Source organism: Carettochelys insculpta, chromosome 1, assembly GCF_033958435.1.
Source record: "Carettochelys insculpta isolate YL-2023 chromosome 1, ASM3395843v1, whole genome shotgun sequence".
Taxonomy (NCBI): Eukaryota; Metazoa; Chordata; order Testudines; family Carettochelyidae; genus Carettochelys; species Carettochelys insculpta.
In genome coordinates, this window is record NC_134137.1 from 204719026 (window position 1) to 204741155 (window position 22130).

The 22130-nt window shown below is 44.9% G+C and overlaps 1 protein-coding gene across 7 annotated transcripts in view; it reads left to right on the top strand.

The window, feature by feature from the left end:
* The window catches only part of POU2F1 (POU class 2 homeobox 1), a 252484-nt gene that overhangs the window by 95731 nt on the left and 134623 nt on the right, over positions 1-22130 (top strand). For all 7 annotated transcript variants that reach the window (XR_012646068.1, XR_012646069.1, XM_074998134.1 and 4 more), the window contains one exon: positions 15747-15812. Coding sequence is in view for 5 of the 7 variants with exons in the window: in XM_074998134.1 (XP_074854235.1) it covers positions 15747-15812 (66 nt within the window). In the remaining 2 variants the exon portion in view is untranslated. The remainder of the gene's footprint in view (positions 1-15746; positions 15813-22130) is intronic.

Here is a 22130-nt window from a genome sequence, read left to right on the forward strand (position 1 = left end):
CACAACTTGTGTGTAAAAATGAAGATTGCAGACCTTTGACTTTGCCTCTTTTTCTGCCTACCAGTTTTTAGATTTTTTTTCACCATAAGAATTAAAATCTCTCTTCCTCCTCCACTTGTTTGGATTTTTTTATTATTTATGCAGTGCCATTAAGGAACATTTTGCTTTAAAGTCTAAATTTGGCATAATAGAGGGCAAGACAGGGAAGGATTAAACAGGAAAAAGTCCTGTATAATTTGTTTTGTATTGTAAGATGAGATTGGAGAGGATGAACTGTTGTCAAGTTGAAAGAGAACCAGTCTTTGCAATGATGACAGACAGGAAATGATTAAGGCAGAGGTGGGCAACCCAGACTTAGTGAAGGCACTGCGTGAGTGGCCCTCTTTCAGTTTATTGAGCTGCAAGATTGTCATAACCAAGACATTCTCCCACAGTAATGTAGTTTAGTTGAGCGTACTTGTGTACCTAGTTTTTGCAGGGCATACGGATTGAACCATAGCAGTGCTTTGATTAGATGCACAGGGAGTACATGGCTTTCACAGGTGGTGTGTGCAATAGCACACCTCACTTCACATGTCCTTGCTTAATGTGTGTGTCACTTTAATAGAAAGGTGGTATAAAAAAAAGTAACTGTGAATGGAAACAAGCAGAATCTTGCAAGAGTTCGCATGGGAAAGGGTAAACAAAATATCTTCTTGTGGGCAATATATGGAAACCCAATGGGCCGCATGCACCCCACAGCCCCCAGGATACCCACTGCAAATTTAAGGTATGTCTACACTAGGGAAAGTGGTGCATCATTTTTCTTGATAGAAACATACGTTAGTTGAAAGAGTGACAGGATTTGGAAAGGGCTATTTTATTTAGGTCTGAATTTTTTTTGTAATAAAAAGGCCATTCAGTGTGCAGGACACCAGGACAGTTATTTAGAATAGCAATCCATTCAGGAATAACCACCCTTGCAGTATGGTGCAAGCCAGGTACAAATGATTTTAACTAGCCCATAATTTTGAAGTAGCAAATTTAAAGTAACCCACCCCAAATCTCATCGCACCTAGGCCTTCATTTTCCCCTAAAACCTTAGTAAACAGAAGGTTTTAATAGCATGCCATAAAGACAACTGATTCTGGCTATTTTGGATTAAGATTCTGTTCTTGTGTGAAAGGAGAGGTAACATCACTGGAGAATGGAGAGGATTAATGGAATGTAGATGATTTAGAAGGAAAGATGGGTTCTGTGTTTGATGGATTTAGTTTGAGGAGGTGATAACTGAAGTTCTTCTTCGAGTGTCCCCGTGGGTGCTCCACGTTAGGTGTCGGGCTCGCCCCGGTGCCGCAGGTCGGATCTTCCAAGCAGTTTCTGCCAGACCGCGCATGCGCCGGTGCGCGCCGCTCCCTTGCGCGCTCCCAGCCACGTGCGCGATCCGGTCCCCGCCAGTTCCTCTTTAACCACCATCGGCTGCAGACGGAATCCGCTCAGGCTATGGCCAGAGTTAGCGTATTTAACGTTTTTAATTGTTTTAAAGTTTCTTCAGTCTTAGATTAAGTTAGTCGGCTGTTGTTTTCAAAAAAAAAAAAGAAAGGAAAAGAATTCAAAGCTTCCAATCCTAGTAACAAGCGGAGCACTGGAGGCCAGGAGCCTAGGGCCATTAGCTCTCCTGCCGCGGCAGGCTTTATCTGAGAGGGGAACAAGCACAGAGTAGGTGCTAAGTACCCTATTAACAACTCAAAGACTCACCACATTGTCCTCTTCAGGATTCAAGAAGTGTGAGTCGTGCCGCGATGCCAGCGTCTGATGGGCACAGTCAGTGCATAAGGTGCTTGGGGGAATCCCATGTCACTCAGAAATGTTCCTTCTGTGCCAAGTTAACAGCCAGAGCAAGGAAGGACAGGGAAATGCGGCTGAAAATGCTGCTGTTCGACAAGGCCCTCCAGCCAGACGTGCCGGAGCGGCCGCAGCAGGAGGGACCTGCCGGGGCCCATAAAAGGAAAGACGCGTCCCTAACCCCATCAGCGCAAAAACGGAGGAAAATCTCCCCAACCCGATCCCTGCCGGCAGCAACAGCGAGCGGGACAGGTGGAGTGCACAGCCGCAGCTACAGCTGATCGGCGGCGGTGCAGAGACGCACGTGGCGGAGGTTCAGCCTCCGATGATCAAACAGCCGCCCCCAGGAAAGCGCTGGAACCGGCGGCACTGCAAACAGCGGCACCGACCCCCGGGGAACCGGCGGCGCACAGGCACGCGGCCTGCAGGCACCGGGAGAGACCACCCGCACGGCACCGCTGAGGAGCGTGCCGAGCGTGGTGCAGACTACAGGGCCGAGATCCCCGACACGTCAGGGGGTGGAGCCACCCCCACAGGGGAGGGGAAAGGCAGCACAGAAAACACAGCACCGCAGTCCCTCTCCATACAGGGCTGCAGAGCTGCTTTCTCTGAGCCCTCCGCTCGTGCTGCGGACTCCAACGAGAAGGCAGGGGTCACCCCTAGCCTATCCGGAGCCCCCATCTCCATTTCTACAGCCAGCCTCCCCATGGCTTGGACCACCTTCGCCCTTCTTGGGCTTCGAGCCACTTGAGTACTATCACAAATCGGTCTCTCCGGCGTCCCAGGTCTCCAGAAGAACTCTCTCCCCCAGACGTAGGGGGTATGCACCAAGGGAGTGGTCCAGGTCACCATCCCAGGAGCAGTGCCTGTGTTGCCATGGTCACCCCTATCATGCGGGGCATAGACACCATAGGCATACTACCAGGGACAGATCCCCACAGACGGTTCCGTATCCCCGAGGGCAATTGTGAACGGGGACAGAGACTCATATATCTCTGGGGGAGTTGGTTCTGGAACCCCGGGATTTTCCCTCGCAAGCTTCTAGCGAGCGGATGTACCACCGTCAACAGGACCCGGAGGGGTCCAGAGAGGCATACCCTAGCGGTTCCTCGTTGTCCTCCACGGATGAGGCTATGGCCCCGGGGGACGTCCATCCTCCGGATGATCTCAAACAGTTCCAAGAGCTGTTTAAGAGGGTGGCCTTCACGCAAGGCATCCAGACAGCAGAGGTGCAAGAGAAGCACCATAAGCTCCTTAAAAATCCGAGACCTCCGACCTCCTCTAAAATAGCCATACCTCTTGACGAAGCAATCTTGGAGTCCGCCACCACGATATGGCAGACCCCTGCGACTATTCCGCCTGTCCACAAGAGAGCGGACAAGAAATACTTCGCGCCGGCGAAGGGCATGGAGTTCCTATTCAGCCACCCGCAACCAAATTCTCTGGTGGTAGAATCGTCTCAACAGAGATCAAAAACGTCTCAGTTCAAAACAGGGGGAACGGACAAAGATGCCAAGAAACTAGAGCTGTTCGGCAGAAAGGTCTACTCCTCCTCCACCCTACTGTTGAGAGTGGCGAATTACGCAGCGCATCTAGCGAACCACAATTTTGACAACTACTCTAGCTTAACCTCCCTCATGGACTCACTTCCAGAGGAGAAGAAGCCGGTGCTCAAGGCTATCGTGCAAGAAGGCTACGCGGCCTCGAGGACGGGAGTTCAGATCGCCCTAGTCGTAGCGGATACGGCAGCATGCTCAAGAGCTACGGCAGTGGTCATGAGCAGGGAGTCCTGGCTCCAGACATCGGGTATCCCAAGGGATATGCAGGCGAAGATTGTTGATCTCCCCTTTGACACGCAGAAGCTGTTTGCAGTATCAACCACAGCGTCCCCAGTACCACAGGGGCTACAAGCAAGGGCGACATCAACAGCACCAACAGTACAGAACTCCTAGGCGACGTTCTCAACAGAGCCGTGCGTCCTCGGGGCAGGGCCAAAGGCCACAAGTTTGACACACAGATCGAGGGCTGCACTATCGCTACCATCGCGCAATGTCATCCGAAGCTACTGTTCCACCATCGCCTCTGACCATTCTGCGACCAGTGGCAAAAGATCACCACAGACAAATGCATACTGGAGATCATGGCCACGGGTTACGCGATTCCCTTCCAGTCGCTCCCAGCGCCATGACCTCCACCCAGACGCCACCTAAAGGACGCCTCTCACGAAGCGAGACTCAAGCAGGAGGTAGGCCATCTTATGCTTATAGGGGCAGTGGAAAGAGTGCCGCAGCAACTCTGAGGGAAAGAGTTCTACTCAAGATACTTCCTCACAGAGAAAAAGACAGGAGGCTGGAGGCCCAGCCTAGGTCTTCGAGGCCTCAACCAGTACTTGCGCAAGGAGTGCTTTCGGATGATCACAGTCGCCTCTATACTTACGGCACTGGACGATGGAGATTGGTTCACAGCCCTCGACTTACAAGGCGCGTATTTCCACATAACTATTCACCCGGCTCACAGGCGTTTTCTCCGGGTTATGGTAGGCAAAGAACATTTTCAGTACAAGGTTCTGCCGTTCGGCCTCTCCTCGGCCCCCAAAGTCTTCACTAAGACCTTGGCAGTGGTGTCAGCCTACCTGCACAGACAGGGGTGTTTATATTCCCATATCTGAAAAAAAAAAAAAAAAGACTGCCTACTGAAAGGGGCCTCGAAGGAGGAGGTACTTCGCATGATACGCGTCACAGCAGACACGTTCTCTTTGCTGGGCCTGGTCATCAATCTGGCAAAATCAAAGATAGACCCCGCACAGGATATAGAGTTCATAGGGGCACGTATAAATTCCATCACAGCAAGGGTTTATCTACCAGATGCCTGCTTTCGCGCCATTGGTTCCCTCGTGCAAGTCATCACCTTCAGCCCTACGGTGCCGGTTCTGATGTGCTTACAGCTGCTGGGCCACATGGCAGCAGCAATGTTTGTGGTACAGAATGCCCGATTGCATAGGCTCAGCATGCAGCACTGGCTGGCGAGCGTCTACAAACTGACAGCACACACTGTCCACAGGGTGGTGTCGCCCACAACAGAAGTGCGCAGATCCCTGCAATGGTGGGTGAACCCCAAGAACATGCTAACAGGGGTGCCCTTTCAACAACCACAAATATCTGTTTTTCTCACTACTGACGCCTGCCACGTAGGGTGGGGAGCACACATGGGCGAAGAGGTGACACAAAGACTGTGGTCCTTCACGGAACAGTCACTGCACATAAATATACTGGAGCTCAGAGCAGTGTTCAACGCCTGCAAACACTTTCGAGACCATATACAAGGCAAGTAGTCGGGATCAGTACAGACAATACCTCCACCATGTTTTATATAAATCGGCAAGGAGGAGCTCGGTCCCGTGCCTTATGTGCGGAAGCAGTCCGATTGTGGAACTGGTGCATCGCCAACAATATAACCTTGAAAGCCTCGTATTTACCAGGCGCTCACAATGTGAAGGCAGACCAGCTGAGCAGGCGCTTCACACTCACACACGAGTGGCAGATCCGTTCCGATCTGCTACGACCGATTTTTCACGCATGGGGTTTTCCCCAGGTAGACCTGTTTGCCACTCAACACAACAAGAAGTGCCCACAATATGGCTCCAGGGCAGGACTGGGATGGGGGCCACTGGGGGACGTGTTTGCGATCTCGTGGAGGGGCCCCTTGCTCTATGACTTTACTCCCACAGTGCTTATCCACAAAGTCGGGCTTTCTCTCTCCTGGCTTTCTGCAAGAATGATCCTAGTAGTCCCAACGTGGGATCGACAGCAACGGTTCCCCTTACTCCTTCGCGTGTCGGACCGCCCACCGATGCCCCTCCCGGTGGTGCCGGATCTGCTCACGCAGCCCAGGGGTCCATAGTGCATCCACACCCCCGAGGCCTGCGACTGCAAGCATGGTTAATCCATGGCTCAGCTCCCTAGAGAGCACGCGTACGGAGGGAGTGCAACAAGTCCTAGAAAGTAGCAGGGGGACTTCCACCAGGAAGCCCTATAAGCAAAAATGGACTCAATTCACTGCATGGTGTTCTACTAAGCAATTAGCCCCCCTTGCTGCGCATATACCTGTAATACTAGAGTATTTACTGGACCTCAAGAGAGGCGGGCTCTCCCTGTCCTCATTGAAGGGTCCACCTTGCCACTATATCGGCTTTCAGACATGAAGAGGAAGGGCACACGGTGTTTGCCTATTCCATGGTTACCAGGTTCCTCAAAGGGCTGGTAAACCTGTACCCGCCTCGGAAACCGCTTCCACCTTTGTGGAGCTTGGATCTGGTGCTTAATGTGCTAACGGGACCACCGTTTGAACCCTTAGCCACGGTCTCCCTCCGTCTCCTTACGATAAAGACGACCTTCCTTCTTGCAATCACATCAGCTCGCAGGGTGAGCGAGCTTGCGGCAGTCATGGCAACGCCATCCTGCACAGTAATTTCCAAGGAGGCGGTAACCTTACGGCTGCATCCAGCCTTTGTTCCCAAAGTTTCTTCAGAGTTTCGTATTAACGAACCTATAGTTTTACCCTCGTTATCCAAAGCCTCATAACTCCAAGAAAGAGGCGCGCCTACACCTCCTGGATGTGAGGAGGGCGCTGGCTTTCTATATAGACAGGACTAAGTCCTTCCGGAAAACGGAGAGCCTCCTAGTCTCTCTCGCTCCCAGATCAAAAGGAGAAGGTCTCTCTTCGCAGAGAATCTCGAAGCACATTGTATCCGGCATAAAAATGTGCTACAAACTCAAAAAGACTCCTTTACTGGCCACGCCCAGGGCTCACTCCACCAGGGCGGTGGCGGCATCAACAGCCTTTTTCAAGGGCATTGCACTAAAAGACATCTGCAGAGCGGCGACATGGTCATCCTATGACACCTGCGCCAAGCATTAAGCCCTACACAGGGTATTCCAAGAGGATACCCGTCTCTCGACAGCGGTCCTCTCGGGGACAAGCTGCACATGATCCGATTACCCACCTCCTATTTTGGGTTACTGCTGGGTAGTCACCTATCGTCGAGCACCCACGGGGACACTCAAAGAAGAAAAAGAAGTTACTCACCGTAGTAACGGTGGTTCTTCGAGATGTGTCCCCATGAGTGCTCCACCACCCGCCCATCCTCCCCTCTTTGGATCCCTGTTTAGTGTTTTGCAGGAGCATCCGAGGCGGTTGGTCAAGGAACTGTCGGGGACCGGATCGCGCACGTGGCCAGGAGCGCGCAAGGGAGTGGCGCGCACCGGCGCATGCGCGGTCCGACAGAAACTGCTTGGAAAATCCGACCTGCGGCTCCGGGGCGAGCCCGACACCTAATGTGGAGCACCCACGGGGACACATCTCGAAGAACCACCGTTACTACGGTGAGTAACTTCTCTGTTTATTTTCACTGCTAAGTTACCATGAGTTAAAGCTTGTTATTTTGACTCCTTGTACCAAACAAACAAACCCTTTGTTTGTGAAAACAAAAAGCAGTCAAGTAGCACTTTAAAGACTAGCAAAATGGTTTATTAGGTGAGCTTTCGTGGGACAGACCCACTTCTTCTTTGTGTGTGGTGATAGTAATGCGCGTTGTCTTGCACAACTGGGAATACACTCGTCCCTCCTTTAATGAGTACTTTACTTATGAGTACTCGCTGAAACAAAGAACATGTATACTTACCTTTATTCACTATATGAGTGAACTTCAACTTCCTCAGCTTATATGAGCGGGGTCCTTGGCTGGGGGTAGGGAGACCTGCAGCTGGAGCCTTGTCCCTCCCTTCCCTCAAACATGCAGCTGTCTGACAGCCCTTTGGCTGGGGGAAAAGAGGGAGAAGGCTCTTAGCCTGGTTCTCTTCCTTGCTAAACATGAAACTGACTAGCCATGAGCTGATCAGTTTCCCAGCTCTGCAAGCCATGGGGAGAGGGAACCAGCCTGCCTCTGTTTCCCAGCTCATGCCACTCTGGGAGCCAGGAAACTGACCGGTCTTTGTGGTTCCTGGCTCCACTCCCCTGATAACTCCAGTGTTTACTGTATTAGTCCCCTCCACCTGCCCTGCAGACCTCACCCTCGGCCAGGTTTTAACTGCCCCCCAGCTTTAAACCCGCCCAGCAGCCCCAAACCTCCTCCAGCCTTAGACCACCCCCCCCAGTAGCGACAAACCACCCCCAGCTTTAGATTCACCCATGCAGCTGGAAACTGCCCAGCTGACCACCTTTAACAAACCTAACGGGACCCATAAGTTGGAAATTCCTGCTCTACATGCATACGCTACATTGTATTTCTGGTGCCAAACTATTGAAATAAAGCAGAAAAGTGCCTCAACTCAACTGGTTTATGTCAAGTTACAAGTCCGTAGAATGAATTGGAGAATTTTATATGTATTTTTATGGGAATATAGTGTCGCTCTTATGAGTTTTTGCCTACGAGCAGAAATTTGGGAACCAATTGTGCTCCTATAGCGAGGGATGAGTGTATAGGGCAGAGTTTGAGTACCCCCCTACCCCTTTTCAGCTGCCAACATGACATCTGTAGCAAGCATACAAACTAGTCTGTGACACAGCACTTGAAGGGCACTAGTCCTCCACTGTCACCCCCATTCTGACAGGCACCCACACCTTGGTGTTTTCCTGTCTCCCAACTCCAGTTTTTAGCCAGAAGTCACCTTCTGTTGCACCTTCTGCTCAGATTTCCTTTCTCTTTTCAAATAATACAGAGCTCCGCTTTTGAGAATGGTCCCAAAGAAGACATCTCACTTTGCTGGCACCTGGCACCAGGAATGGCTTCCTTTACTGAGTTGCTGGTGTCTCGCCATTTCTTCACAGATGAATATTTCTCCCACAGTATACTGCAAAAAGTCTTAGAATAGTGCTGGTTACAGAAATTTGAAACTCTCTGGGACTTGCCCTTAAAAGTCTTAGTGCTATATAGGAGCAAGCAGAGCATCACTGTGGACGCAGGATGTTACAGAAACACATCCCACACTCAGCTGGTAATTTTAGTGTAGATGCTGTCTGTTGTGACTCTGAGGTGTGGGCATACCCTGAGTGTTACACAGAGATGTGAGCCTCCAGAGAGGGATAGGTCTAGAGTGGAAATGAATTTAAGTAAGTAATACATAAATTAAATATTTGTTTTCTTTTTGGTGTAGAGGAGTGGGATTTGCTTTCAACTTTATAAAGGGACAGAGAAGAGCAACCACTTAAATAAATGCCATTCTTTCTGCAAATTCTTATCAGTTTGTGCCAGAAAGTGGATGTGCAGTGCATTCATCCCGTATTGGTCATAGTTTCATTTATTCCTGACTAGAAAATGGTTTGGTGAGTGTTCGGATCTAGGCTGTGCATTTATCCCTTGGCCCATAGAGACGTAGCTTGTTCTTACTGTCTCAGAATTAGGTTTTGTACGTTGCATGAGAGTAAATTTGTGAATCCTACATGATGTTCATCCTGTGGAACATTTTGTAAGAAATATCCTTTCATGTACCACAGCCGCTCCCAGTCTCCACTCCCTTGTTGCTTGGTAGTCAAAATGTTTAATTCTGCTGACGATTGCTGGGCAAGAGTCTAAGCACCATAGCCCTGATCTCAAGCATCTCCTTTGTGGAATCCAAGTTCCTTGGTGAGCTGTATTTTTTGTCAAAAGGATTAGTACTTTTTACTTGGAAATCATTTAAAACGTTAAAAAATAAATCTATTTGCAACTTTACAGGAGATAAATTAATACGTGTCAAATGTTACACAATATTTGAGTCTGTTAATCTAAATTTGCAAAGGGATTAGCTGATAATGAATCATCAGGCTGCTTTGACCATTTAAAGAGAGTTGTGCTGCTTCCCTATCCCTAATGTCACCTTCCAGTTTTGAGCTGGGACCATCTCATGATAGTTCATGTTAACATTAGGGAAACACCAGGTTGACAGCTTTGTGTTCAGATCCTACCTTGCTGATTATTCTCTTGGATTTTTTGCATGCCATAGAAATCTTTTTTCCTAATTCTCTTTATGACTGAAGTTATTGCCAGAAGGAATAAGATTAAAGGTGCTTAAGTCTGTGGAGTTGTTTCTAATTTGTATATGTCATTTTAGTGGCATTTTAACAGAAATTTTTTCCTTCCCTGCTCTACCAGTACTGTTGTTGAGTTTGGTCTGAGAAACCAAGCTATTGGAAGAAATTTCATTTTGTTCCCTAATTATTATGCTGGCACTTGGGAGATAATTTTTCCCTTCATGCACTGCCAATTAATATGCAAATGAGCTGATAAATATTTATACCATGGTTTAAATTATGCAGGGAACGCTTTCAGTGTACTCTGCAAATGAATTGTTCATGGACTTCAAAGTGCTGGCTGCTGTGCTAACGAGGGGAAATTTGCATAAGGCCCTAATCAGGCGCATACTGATTAAGCTTCATTATGGAAACTGCCAGCTGCAATCTTTGTTTCTATTTTATTACAAAAAGGGGAACTTTTCACGCTTCAGTCGCCTTGACAATGTCAGACTCAGCCAGTGGCAGAGACTAAAACTCCACAGAGCAACTGAAGTTTCCCTGTTCAGTTGAAGATTGCTATGGTGTAACTGCAGTTGTATTTCTCCCCCTCATCCCCACTCCCTTTCTTGTTCTGTTGAGAGAAGCAGCATAAATTTGATAGAAATAGGCTTTCCCCCTCTTTATTTCTTTCCTTGGACTGTCTGAACCTGTAGAGGATTTCACAGCAATGTTGGACTGCAGTGACTACGTTCTAGGTGGGTACTAGCTCTGCTCTTTCTTATAAGTATTCAGTATGGAAATAGAGGGTGTGAGATTGACTATGCATGGCGGCTTAATCACATATGCAGGGGGTGCAGAAGGCATTTTAAAACTGAAGCTTGCCAGTGAATCAACAGCAAGTGCCTCCCTGCTATTCTTTTTTTTTTTTTTTTTTGGTTCAGGCGAATTGTACTCTTCGGCATTGGAAAATATAGATTTCCTCGTGGGTTTGGGTGGTGTTTAATACAGAACTTTTTGCTTTCGGGATTTTGTTCTGATAAGCATTTGACTTCTGACATACATTAAGACTTAGGACTTGAATTGCAGATATATATGTGCTTTTTGTTTTTTCATATTTTTTTAAAAATTCCAATTTGAGATCACACTCGGATCAACTCTTTCTATAGCCTGTTCTCTCTCTCTCTCTCTTTCTGACATAATAAGGTTTCTTCTTGTATAATGGAAAATAGACTAGTCACAGTTGCCATTGATAATGATTCAAGCTGTGGTGAAGGTTGCTGGGATAACGTATTTCCATTACCAGCCTGTCAGTCCTGTGCTCATATTCCTTTCTTCTTTGTGTATTTTAAAAGTAATTCATGGCAATTGCTTATTGGCTTTGCCATGGGTAATGTTTTATTTTTTCAGAGTTCTGAATTCCACATATTGAGCCTATTTCCTTTTTGGTTCTGTAATAAAAGGTATAACTGGACAGTCGTTAGTGTGATTTTTATATCGACAGGTGAACATACATATTTTTAGTTATGCAGCAGTTAAATATGTATCTCCAGCTTAAAATTGCAAATGACCCATTTGGTGTTTTGCAGGTAATGAGGAATCTCTGTGTTCAGAAGGGAATTATTTATGTTGGTTCTGATGTATTGTGGCAGTTTCCCTTGAATGGGGCGAGGGGAAACAGTGCATGAAATTCTACATTAGAATGATTTTATGTATTTGCAGAGCTTAATATGCAATTTAGTTATCACTCCACTCTTGTTTAAGCCTTCCCCCGCCCCCCCCCCCCCCGAATACCTTTAGAAATATCTGAGGCTCAGTGGAAGCCTGGCACAGTAGTGCCTTGTGTTACACTCAAATTCTGCTGTCAGAGTAACCTAAATGAATGTAAAAGCTCCTGTGAGTTTGATTTCAGTCATGCACCTGCTGCTTTCAATCCTTCCTTCTGTGCTTGAGGGTTTGTTTTTAGGTGATATTGACAGAAATTTGAAGCCCATGGCATTTATTTAAAACTTAAGAAAGGTCTAAAGGGGAAAGATGTTCAAGTGAAAGATTGTGAAAAAAAATTAGTATCTACAAAACAAATTAATTACATTACTGTAGATCTGTGTGCCCTACAGAGTGTATATTTTACTGATAACAGCATTGTGCTTTAGATGCATGTGATGTTATTTACAATGGACACACTTTAGAGTCCTTGTTCCTTTTTGTGCAAAATAAACAAAAAAAATCCCCCCCCCCCCCCCCCCCCCCACAAAAAATGTTTTGTTTAAGTTGGTAAAATAATAATGAAGAATCTTCCTTCCTTGGGTTCAAAGTAGTGCCGGCAAGAAGTTTTTTCATTGGGTTTCTCTCTTTAGTTGCAGTGGTGTTTAAGGATTTGATGAATATTACAAATATATTGCTGCAAGAGGTGAATCTTATAGTAAAATATTAAATAGTAAAAGTAATAGTAAGAATAGTAAAATATTAATAGTAAAAATACTAAAATATTCTTACTTCAAGTACATTTACAGGGTGCCTAAATTACCCATATACATCTAACCCTAAATAACCATTATAAACCTCTTTCTGAAGCATTGATTTCCCAGTGTTGTCTGGCAAAAACTATTCTTATTGCCCTGTGGATTGGGGTCTGCAGCTTCATCAAAGACAAACTACTGATTGCCCATTAGGTGTGGAATATTAAAATATTTTCAAAGGTTTGCTGAATGAGCCTTCTATAAAAAGAGAGGGAGAGTGTCCACTATATTCTGTAGTACTTTGTAACCAATTTATTTTCTTCAATAGCTTCAGTAATAACAATGTATAATAAAGTTCCATTAGAGTCCCCAGTCATGATCAGTGCCCCAGTTAATTGTGTTAATTTCAATAATGAAGTACTTTGGTGAGCACAGTGCTGTTTCCTTCATGCAAAGGCTCAGTCTTTTTCATGGTTTGGGGCACAGCTTAACAGGGAGATGACTTTTTCCCCTTCCCCTTGTGATCCTGCCGACCAACTTTTCCATTTGTAAACTCAAAACATCCCCTTGTATTCAGGGCTTGATAAACTTACCCCAATACCTGTTAGCCCCAGGCTGCCACCAGGCTGAAATACATATGTATCCCAAGTCGTTTTGCTTAGTCATCTACAGGTCATGCATTTTTCATTATTGGATCAAGTCTCTGGTCTGTTGCTGGCTAAAATCAAAGCCTGCAGTTAACGCCAGTTGCCTCTTGTGATGCTTTCCCTCAGAAAATTAGGTGCCAGGTAGTCACTCATACAAATAAATCATGTGCTGGTCTGACACAGGGAGACCTATCTGCAAGGAGTAGCCAGGAAGGGCCATACAAACAGCTGTTTGCTATGGTGTCAGTGAACAGAGATTTATTGCACTGGCTCTTTGTGGGTAGTTATAGCCTTCAGGAGCCAGGCCCCACTCATTTTGAAGACCAGTGTTAGTAGACCTTCTGGCCACTGAGTGGAGAGCTTTTTTAACTGGGATGGCAATCTTGTTGACATTACTTCAAGTTAATGGCTATATGAGAGAGAAAGATATAGAAGGAACATGTAGATCACATCCCATATACCTTTTCAATGGGATGGTTGACTAATAGCCCTCTGCTGGAGCGTTTTGTCTTCTCATACCCATTATGCCACAAGTCGGACTAATGTATTCCAGTTTCTGGAGATGAGAAGGGTGCAGGACATACACTGCAGCTTCCTGCTCCTCCTGACAGTGGCAACCGGACCTCTCCTGGCCACTCTGAAGCCGTGCCACCTCCAACGCCCTTCAGTGACATGGGCTCTGGATGCATGTTAGTCGGTTCAAGCAGACGTCAGTGCATCCATTACAGTTGGCTCACATTTGCAAGGTTTAATCTCAGCCATAAAAGCTAGAACATTTTTCTCAGAAATAGCAAAATTTGAGATTCTGTAGAACCTGTTGTCTCTCACTTTGGAAAGATTCTTACTTGTTATAAGTGACTGGATTTTTCAAGCCATAGCAAGCTGAACTGCATCAATAATTTACATTGATAAGTTATGTCAGGAAAGTTATTGTTGTATTTTGAAATGAATTAATCACTTTTGAATTTTTTAAAAAAAAACTGCTTTTTGTTTTCCACTTAAGTTCCTCCTTCCTGGCTCTTCCTCTTCAGCCCTGCATATGCTTCTCTTCTGCTGGGTCTAATTGTTTTCCTTTCTTCCCACACAAGCTTTCCTGAGGTTCCATTCCCTCTAGCTCTGACCATTCTTTTTCCTGTTCTTTGTGGGATGCCTTTCCTTGTGCAGGTTGGCATTTTCAGTACCAATGGTGGCTATGGTATCTGAGGGTGGCTTCAGTTTCCTCTGTTGTTTAGTAACTGATGTCAGGCCTGCTGTTGGGAGGAGCAGGTGACTGAAGAGGTGGTGACTAAAGCTTTGGGCCACTTTGAATTGCCACTGGAGTGCTGTGCCTGGCTCTGAGGTCTGTGTGTTGGAGGTGCTGTGATCCCAGCAGCACTAAGGGCTTGCTGCCCTCAGCTTTCTGGGGTCATAGAGCTGCCTCCTCCACACACACTTTGCTGTGGGGCCCGCATATCTGTTGGCCTTGCTGGCTGATGCAATTAGCTGACTTACTATCATTGTTTTCAGCTACATTTGCAGGCCACTAGGCAACAAGGATCCAGGACACTTGTAGAAGCATTTATAACAGAGTAGAGTATCTTGTGACAGTGGTCAGCCTTCTTCAGACTATTCCTCTGCATTAGTGAAAACCCATTACAGGAGCAACTATATTAAAAGCCCGTCAAAAGACTGTGTCCTGACTAATTGAGAATAGAAGATGTTTGAGGATTTGCCTGTTTTTCCCTGTACAAAATTATTCTGCTTAAGCACTTTGACATAGTCTGATTTTTCTTGTGCCTATGGTAATGTGAGATGCTGCAGTTACTAGCAAGAAATGAGGAGGCTGTTTGCTGAGAGCAGCTGTTAGATACTTGAAACTGTATTCTCTCCCTTCCACCTGGGAAGGCTCTGTACATTCAACTTATTTAGGGTTGGCTTATTTTTATTGATAAATGTAAATCTCCCCCTAGACACAACTGATAAAAAAAAAAAAAAAGTGTTTCCACTAATAGTAATTGAAATTTACAGATGGGCAACATAAGGAAAAAAGTTACCTGAGGTTGATTTAAAGATATTTATTTTTTACATGTGATGTTGACAAAATTGTACTTAACTTCCTATAAAGTTTTAACTTTGTCAGTCTGAGTATCTACTGTTATCAAATAATTGTCTGACCCCTTCTGAAAGCCACACATAATATCCTGTAGCTGTGAAAATTTAAATTCATGAAAATAAATGGTCTTTATAATAGACCTATGTTATCTGTCAAAGGTACAAAAATGTAAATTCTGCCCAGTTTATTTACATTAAACTGACAAATGTGGAAATTAGGAGAACGGGGAGATTGAAAAGATCATAAAAAATAATTTTACACTGATGACATTCCTATCAAGTGAAAATGCAGGACACTATAAATATTTTTCTCCTTGTAATGACTGAATTTCCTTATTTTTGGAAGACAAAAATATATATAGAATCTGTTTGAATCTAGAAATGGCTACTTTTCCACCATACTTTTGCTTCTATAATTGTTTCATGGTATTGGGCACCCTTGCCCTCTCAGTTTTTGTTATTCTCTCAATATTTTCTTATTTTGTGTATATGGCTGCTGAGTTTTATCCTTAAAAAGTATGGCCCAGTTCATTATTTGAACATTCACCATTGGACTGCAGATAAATTCTTGAATTCCCTCTAGCCATACGTTACTGTGACCCCACCTCTGATTGTGGTTAATGTATGTGAGATATATATGATTCAGGCTTGTAATATTTTATACTTAGCTTGTTAGAAAAGACAGCATCCAGGTTTACCACTTTACTATTTTATATCTCTTTACCTCTTTCTGATGCAGACTCAAGAATGAACAATCCGTCAGAAACCAGTAAACCGTCAATGGAGAGTGGGGATGGGAACACAGGTAAGACATGAACATTCAGTGCTCAGACCCTGCCTTCTGGGAGAAATGAATGGCTTTAAAATGGGTAATCTTTATTTGCATATAAATACTCGGGCTGTTTTCTGTACTTTTTTTTTTTTTTTTTTTTTTAAATTATTAGGGTGTGTTTACATTGCGGTCAGACACCTAGGGCTGGCCCGTGCCATCTGACTCAAGCTTTCAGGGCTCAGTGGCTGTTTAATTATAGTATAGCTACCTGAGCTCTGGGACCCTGTGAGGTGGGAGGGTCCCACAGCTCCAGCTGATGAGCAGCACAATCCCAGAAATGTAAACGAGAGTCAAACAGCCTGTTAGCCTATGCCCTGTGAGCTTAAGTCAACTGACACAGGCCAGCCACAGGTGTTTCATAGCAGTGTGGACATCCTTAGAGATCCCTGCTTGCCGTTTAATACGTTAACAGGATATTTAACTGTTTGTTTAAGCAAATGATGTTGTCTCCTCGCATAAAATGATAATTTTTCCCATGTCACCCCCATAGAAAAGTGAAGTTGCTTGTGGAGTTGAAGTAGACTTTAACACCTATTAGCTTCTTCTCAGTTTTTCCTGATACTGCAGTTATAACATACTTTTACATAAGAGCTGCTTGTATGTGATGGAGAGTAGAGTTCATTATGTGTTATTTAAAATTAAACTGATGTTTAAAACATAATGTTTTTACTTATAGTTAAATTTTTAAAAATTGTTATGTCCTTTCCATCCTTTCTAGATGCCATTTAATAAACTGATTCTCTTTGGAAACAGAATAGAAATGAAAACTTCAGATGAAAAATAAATAGAATGAAATAACTCAGACTCAGCCTCTCTCTGCATACAAGTCCAGGAAATTAGTCAGGAAATTCTAATTTGTAAGCACTAATTTCTCATTGCTTTTAGAGAAGTCTGGGTTTGTTGTATGGGACAAACAATATTTTTTCCCTTGACTTGCTTCAATAAGAATAACAGTATTCATTCTGTATTTCAACTCTAGGAGGAACTATAATGAGCTGGCATTTTTATCTGGTGATTCTCAATGTTTTTGTGCAGGGCTTTAATAACAATATGACTGAGGATAATGGAGTGTTGTCTGTACTAATCGAAGATTGATGGATGTTTTCTTGTCAATAGGTGGAGCCAGTCAGATTTTTTCAGCTCCTTCATATGTTTGTTCCCTGCAACTGCCTTTTCAATTTGTAATTTCTATAAGTAGTGGCAGTGCCAGAGAGTGAGTGAGTCTCAAGACTTTTGTTTGTTTGTACATAAAAATAATCCATTATTAATTTAAAAGCCTCTCTGGTGGTGGTCAGAAGTTCCAGTCCTGTTCAGATCCTCTCAAGTGGCCTTACTTTGGAACTGTGTAGGCTTTCTCAGGAAACCATGGTTCGTTGTCTGTCTGTCTGCCTGCCTGCCTGCCTGTCTCTCTCTCTCTCTCTCTCTCTCGCTCTCTCTCTCTCTCTCTGTGTCTGTGTCTGTTCCAGAAGCACTGACGCTGGAGGAAAATTTTGTACCCTACTTTAGTCACGGCAACTTCCTGCCTATATTACAGCCTCTGAGTAGGAACAGAACAGGAGAGGCAGATAAGAGATGCTGGAGGGAATGCACTGCTATCTGGCAGCAATGTTCCCTCTAATCTGTTCCATCCATGTGTGGAATAAAGTTTATATGCACTGAAGCATGTGGGAATGTGCACCAACAAGAAAAACACAAAACATAGCTGTGGGTGCTCTGCTAATGAGCTGAGCGGCAGTTCAATTTCTCTTGAGAGGCTGTACAAGCACACAACTTACAAGGAATGCTGGCAGTATATTCAAAGTAACTTTATTTTGTAAATTATCAAAATACTTTATGGCTAAAGTATGTAGCCAAAGGATGATGTGGTTTTGTACATAGCCTGCTCTTCCTCTTATATATTACTGTTTCAGCAATAACCTACCTCAGCTGTAGAACAGGCAGCGATAAATAGATCTGGAGGGATTAGATACTGTGATAACCTGTTGGTTTATAGTGACGGAGAGAGAGCCCTGTTAGTCTGTATTCTATCAAAACAAAAAAGCAGTCATATGTAGCACTTTAAAGACTAACAAAATAATTTATGAGGTGATGAGCTTTTGTGGGACAGACCCACTTCTTCGCATCATAGCCTGACCAGAACAGACTCAATGTGTAAAGCACAGAGGCCCAAAAATTGTGATCAAGGTTGACAAATCAAAAAAATTGCTATAAATGTTGGCAAATCAGAAGAGCAGAGGGATGGGGTCAGGGGATGGGGTGGGGAAGTTAAGAGTTAGATACAGTACAAATCACAGGCTATATACCACACTAATACTAATCCTGAAACTCTTCCTTGCAACAAGCCCTGTTGCCAGCTTTGTCCACATATCTATTCTGGAGATACCATCACTGGACCTAACCATGTTAGTTACAGAATCACAGACACATTCTCATGTTCCTCAACTAACATGTATGTCATCGTGTGCTAGCAGTTCCCACATACCATGTACATAGGACAGACTGCAAACACTCTTGGATAAGGAATGAATGGACATAGAAGAGACATCAAAAATCTCCAACTACACAAAGCTGTCAGCCAGCACTTTAATGGAGGGGGCCATTCTGTTAAAAACCTGAGAGTTTTTGTGTTCTACTGAAAAGGGACAGTCTACAGAGGGAATGCTCAGAGCTAACATTCATATTCAAATACAGCAACTACCTGGCCCATTGTAAGGACTCTTTTACATACTTTGAGGTTTTATCTAACTCTTAAAACCCCCCAGCCACCCACCCCCCACACATCCCTTTGCTTTTCTGATATGCCAACCTTGACAACGATTTTTGGACCTGTGTGCTTTATGTACTGAGTCTGTTCTAGTAAGGCTATGATGTGAAGAAGTGCCTTCATCATTTAAGTGCCCTAATGTTGGGAATCACTATTTATATTCCTGAACTTTTGAACTTGGTTGTGGCATGTGTTTGAATGTTTAGAAGTATCATCTCTATTAAATTAAAACAGTCTCTGAGCTCTTCATTTTAGGCTCATAATTCATAAACTCAGTGGGCAAGATGACAGAGCCCAGAATTTTTGTGGCAAGTCTGTATTAGATCTCATTGTTTTTATGCTCACAAACCAGGGACACTAGCAGTTAGTAAAATTTTGAACCAGGCCTTCCAAGGCTCAAACACATGATAGGTGGCATTAGTCATCTGGCAGATGTTGATCTCAGAGAATTTATTTTTATTACTTTCAGGGTTAAAAGAAGTTACAAACTCTGCTGGTTTCTCAGTGGCGCTTGTGGCTCATGTGAATTTCTCATATACTACCAGAAGATCTTTTAACTACAATGAATCATTGCTCTTTTTCTCTCTTTGAATCATTTGTGTATCTAAAACCTATGAACTGGAGAAGCTTTCACACTTCATGACAAATAGCTGAGGTATATAGAATTTACGTGGGGCAGAGATTGTAACTTCAAGGAAAAATGCAGTAATTCTTGGCAAAGTTGATATACTTTTGCAAGTTCTAAGAGACTAATTAGAAGGTTTATGATGGTTAGAGAAGTACTGTAGTTAGAATTGAGACAAATGGTAGTTTGTGATACTTTGGAACTTTACTGAAGTCCCCTACTGAGGCCTAAAATAAATTGGATCTTTTGGGTATCTCGTGCAGGTTAATGTCAGCCATGTGTCTGAATGGGACTGTAACTTTTATTATGTATCTCATACAAAGGTCTCATGCACCAAAGAAGTCAGCTACTGCTGAAGTTATGGAGCTTGTGATCACTTTTCCTCAGAGGGGACCTTCTCCTTACCTCAAACAAAACTCTTCAAACTTCTTTCCAAATACTGCTTCTAATTGCCATCCTTGGCCAGGAAGGCCAATTGGATGTCCTCTGGAGGCATTTAAGGATAGAGAGAAATAGCGAGCTTCTGGACACCTCTCCTAACCTCTATCCAGGCACCTAATGTCAAATTGGGAGCCTGTTTTTTATATTATAATGTGTGAATATAGGATAAAATTTACTTCAGGCCTTCAGGACAACTGACTGTTTTAGCTAATATCCTTAATTTCCCAACTTCCTTGTATCCATTCTACATTGTGTGTGTGTTCTCATCATGTGCATTGGTACTGTAAGTTTCTCCCTCAGCAGTACCCATAGGGGAGCAACTCTGGCAAGCGATACCTTCATGTTGTGGTGTAAGAGGTGACACGTGCTTCCTCCCCACCTTAGTTCTTTCTTGCTGCCATTGATGGTGCAATGGAACAGCTGTGCTTCAGCCAGTTTTTGCTCTTTGTGCGAATGCAGTCTGCGCTGTTTATATAGTTCTCTGAGTAGTTTCATGTGTGTGTTCGTTGTAGTTTGTAAGTTTGATAATGTTCCAGGTGGGATTTAGCATGTAGTCAGGGTGTGCCCTGGTCCCCAGGCATCAAGCCATGTCTAGAATAAAAGTGTCCTGTGCCTCTTAGTGACCTGCACATCTGCCTGAGTTGTTTAGGCAAGGCACACATTAGCCAGAAGTGGCAGATTTGCAAACTGGTCAAGCTTTGAACAAAAAGGGAAAGGGACATTCACCTCCAACTTTTAATGGAGTTGACACTAACTTGAGATCTAGAGATTAGGTAGGACTTGGCCTCGAGCATCAAAACTTTGGTGAGAAGTGCTGTGCTGGTGCCATTATCAGGACAGCACTGTTCCCTGTCACCATCTCTAGTCTGGAAAACAGACTGTGGTGAAGGGATGCTCTCTGACATCACATAGGGGAAAGCGGTAGTCAAGAGGAGAGTCAAAGCCCACAGTGGCTTGACACCTTTCTCTGGAAGTCAAGACTGACTCAGACAGAACAGTTCAGCCTTGCCCATCCCATTCCAGCAACACAGAGTAGCGATGAAGGCCTGTGACGTATGGAGGGGCCATCTACACCTGAAGCCTTTAGGACAGTGCAGGACATTTTGGCATTGACAGTGTTGGTGACACACACCAAAGTGATAGAAAGACCACACTGAGCCCTTTCTGGGTGTTTTCTGTCCCAGCAGACACTTTTCCTACCCAAGGTATTGTCCCATTAGTGCTCCCTGGTGCAAAGCCTTCAAGTCTCTGTTACTTGGAGATGATCCTCACACACTCCTTTCTGTTCCCTGACAGTGGATGCAGGAAGCATGACTTGGGGCTGTGCTTGCTAGAGCCTTGGTGTGGGCAGGCCAAAGCTCATGCTCCCTACATTGGGCACTATGGCCCATCTTCTGCTTCCTCAAAACCTTGTCACTGCTCCCAGAACCAGTCAGATAATTAACATAATCATTGCATTGATGCTGATCTCTATCATGTTGATCTTCATGGTCATGGTGGTCCTTGGGTGGTAGGACCCACTCCAAGTCACTGTCCCGTTTTTGCATGATGTCACCAAGTGAGTGGTGGCGGGCATTGATTGCTGTGTTCCTGTCACCCCCTGCCAGCCCATGCTTCTAAAAAGGTCACTAGGCAGAGACTTGTCCTGCTCACACGTACTTGTACCCCAATTGAGAAGTAAGGCCCATATTTGTGGGCCTCTAACTCTTGTTAGGCAGAAGGCAGTCACAGACCCTCTTGCTCTTGGTCATTGGGTAGTAACTATAAGGCTTTGGATGCTGGTATCGAGTAGGGTTCCCTCCTGCCGGGACAGGCCCTGCTGTCACCAGCCCTGCTGCAGCCCATAACAATGCACCCTTCAGATTGGCCGCAGGGCCAGGGCCTTGGTTTCCCTGGAACCTATGGGGCCTCCCTCAACCTTCCCAGCAAGCCTGCTTGAATTTCAGTGGCTTCAGAATGGTTTTCAGCCTTGGGAGCTCACCCAGCCAAGCAGGTACAAGTCCCTGAGACCTGGCTGCATCCCAGAAGGCCCCAGGAAACCAGCAACTTCTCCCAGTCCCCTCTATTTGGTGTGCTGTGTGATGATATGAAGACACTTCAAGAGCTTCTCAACTGGGTGACCTTCAGTTTGAGACTCCATGCTGAGGAGCTCAAGGAACTTGCGGATGAACTTTTTCATGTGCTTAGCTCCACAGTGCCCACCAGGGTGGCATTGCCTTTACTTGAAGGTGTCACAAAAATCACTAATGCCCTTTGGCAGACACCTTCATCTCTGCCACCAATTGCCAAAAGTTCTGAGAAGAAATACTTTGTTCTGGCTAGCAGACAGAGGGACCTTTACATTCATCCTGCCCCCAATCCTTAGTAGTAGAAGTGGTCAACCATAAAGAGCGGTAGGAGCAACCAGGTCAATATCAAAGAATAAGTACTGCAAGAGACTGGTTTTATTGGGCCATAAAAT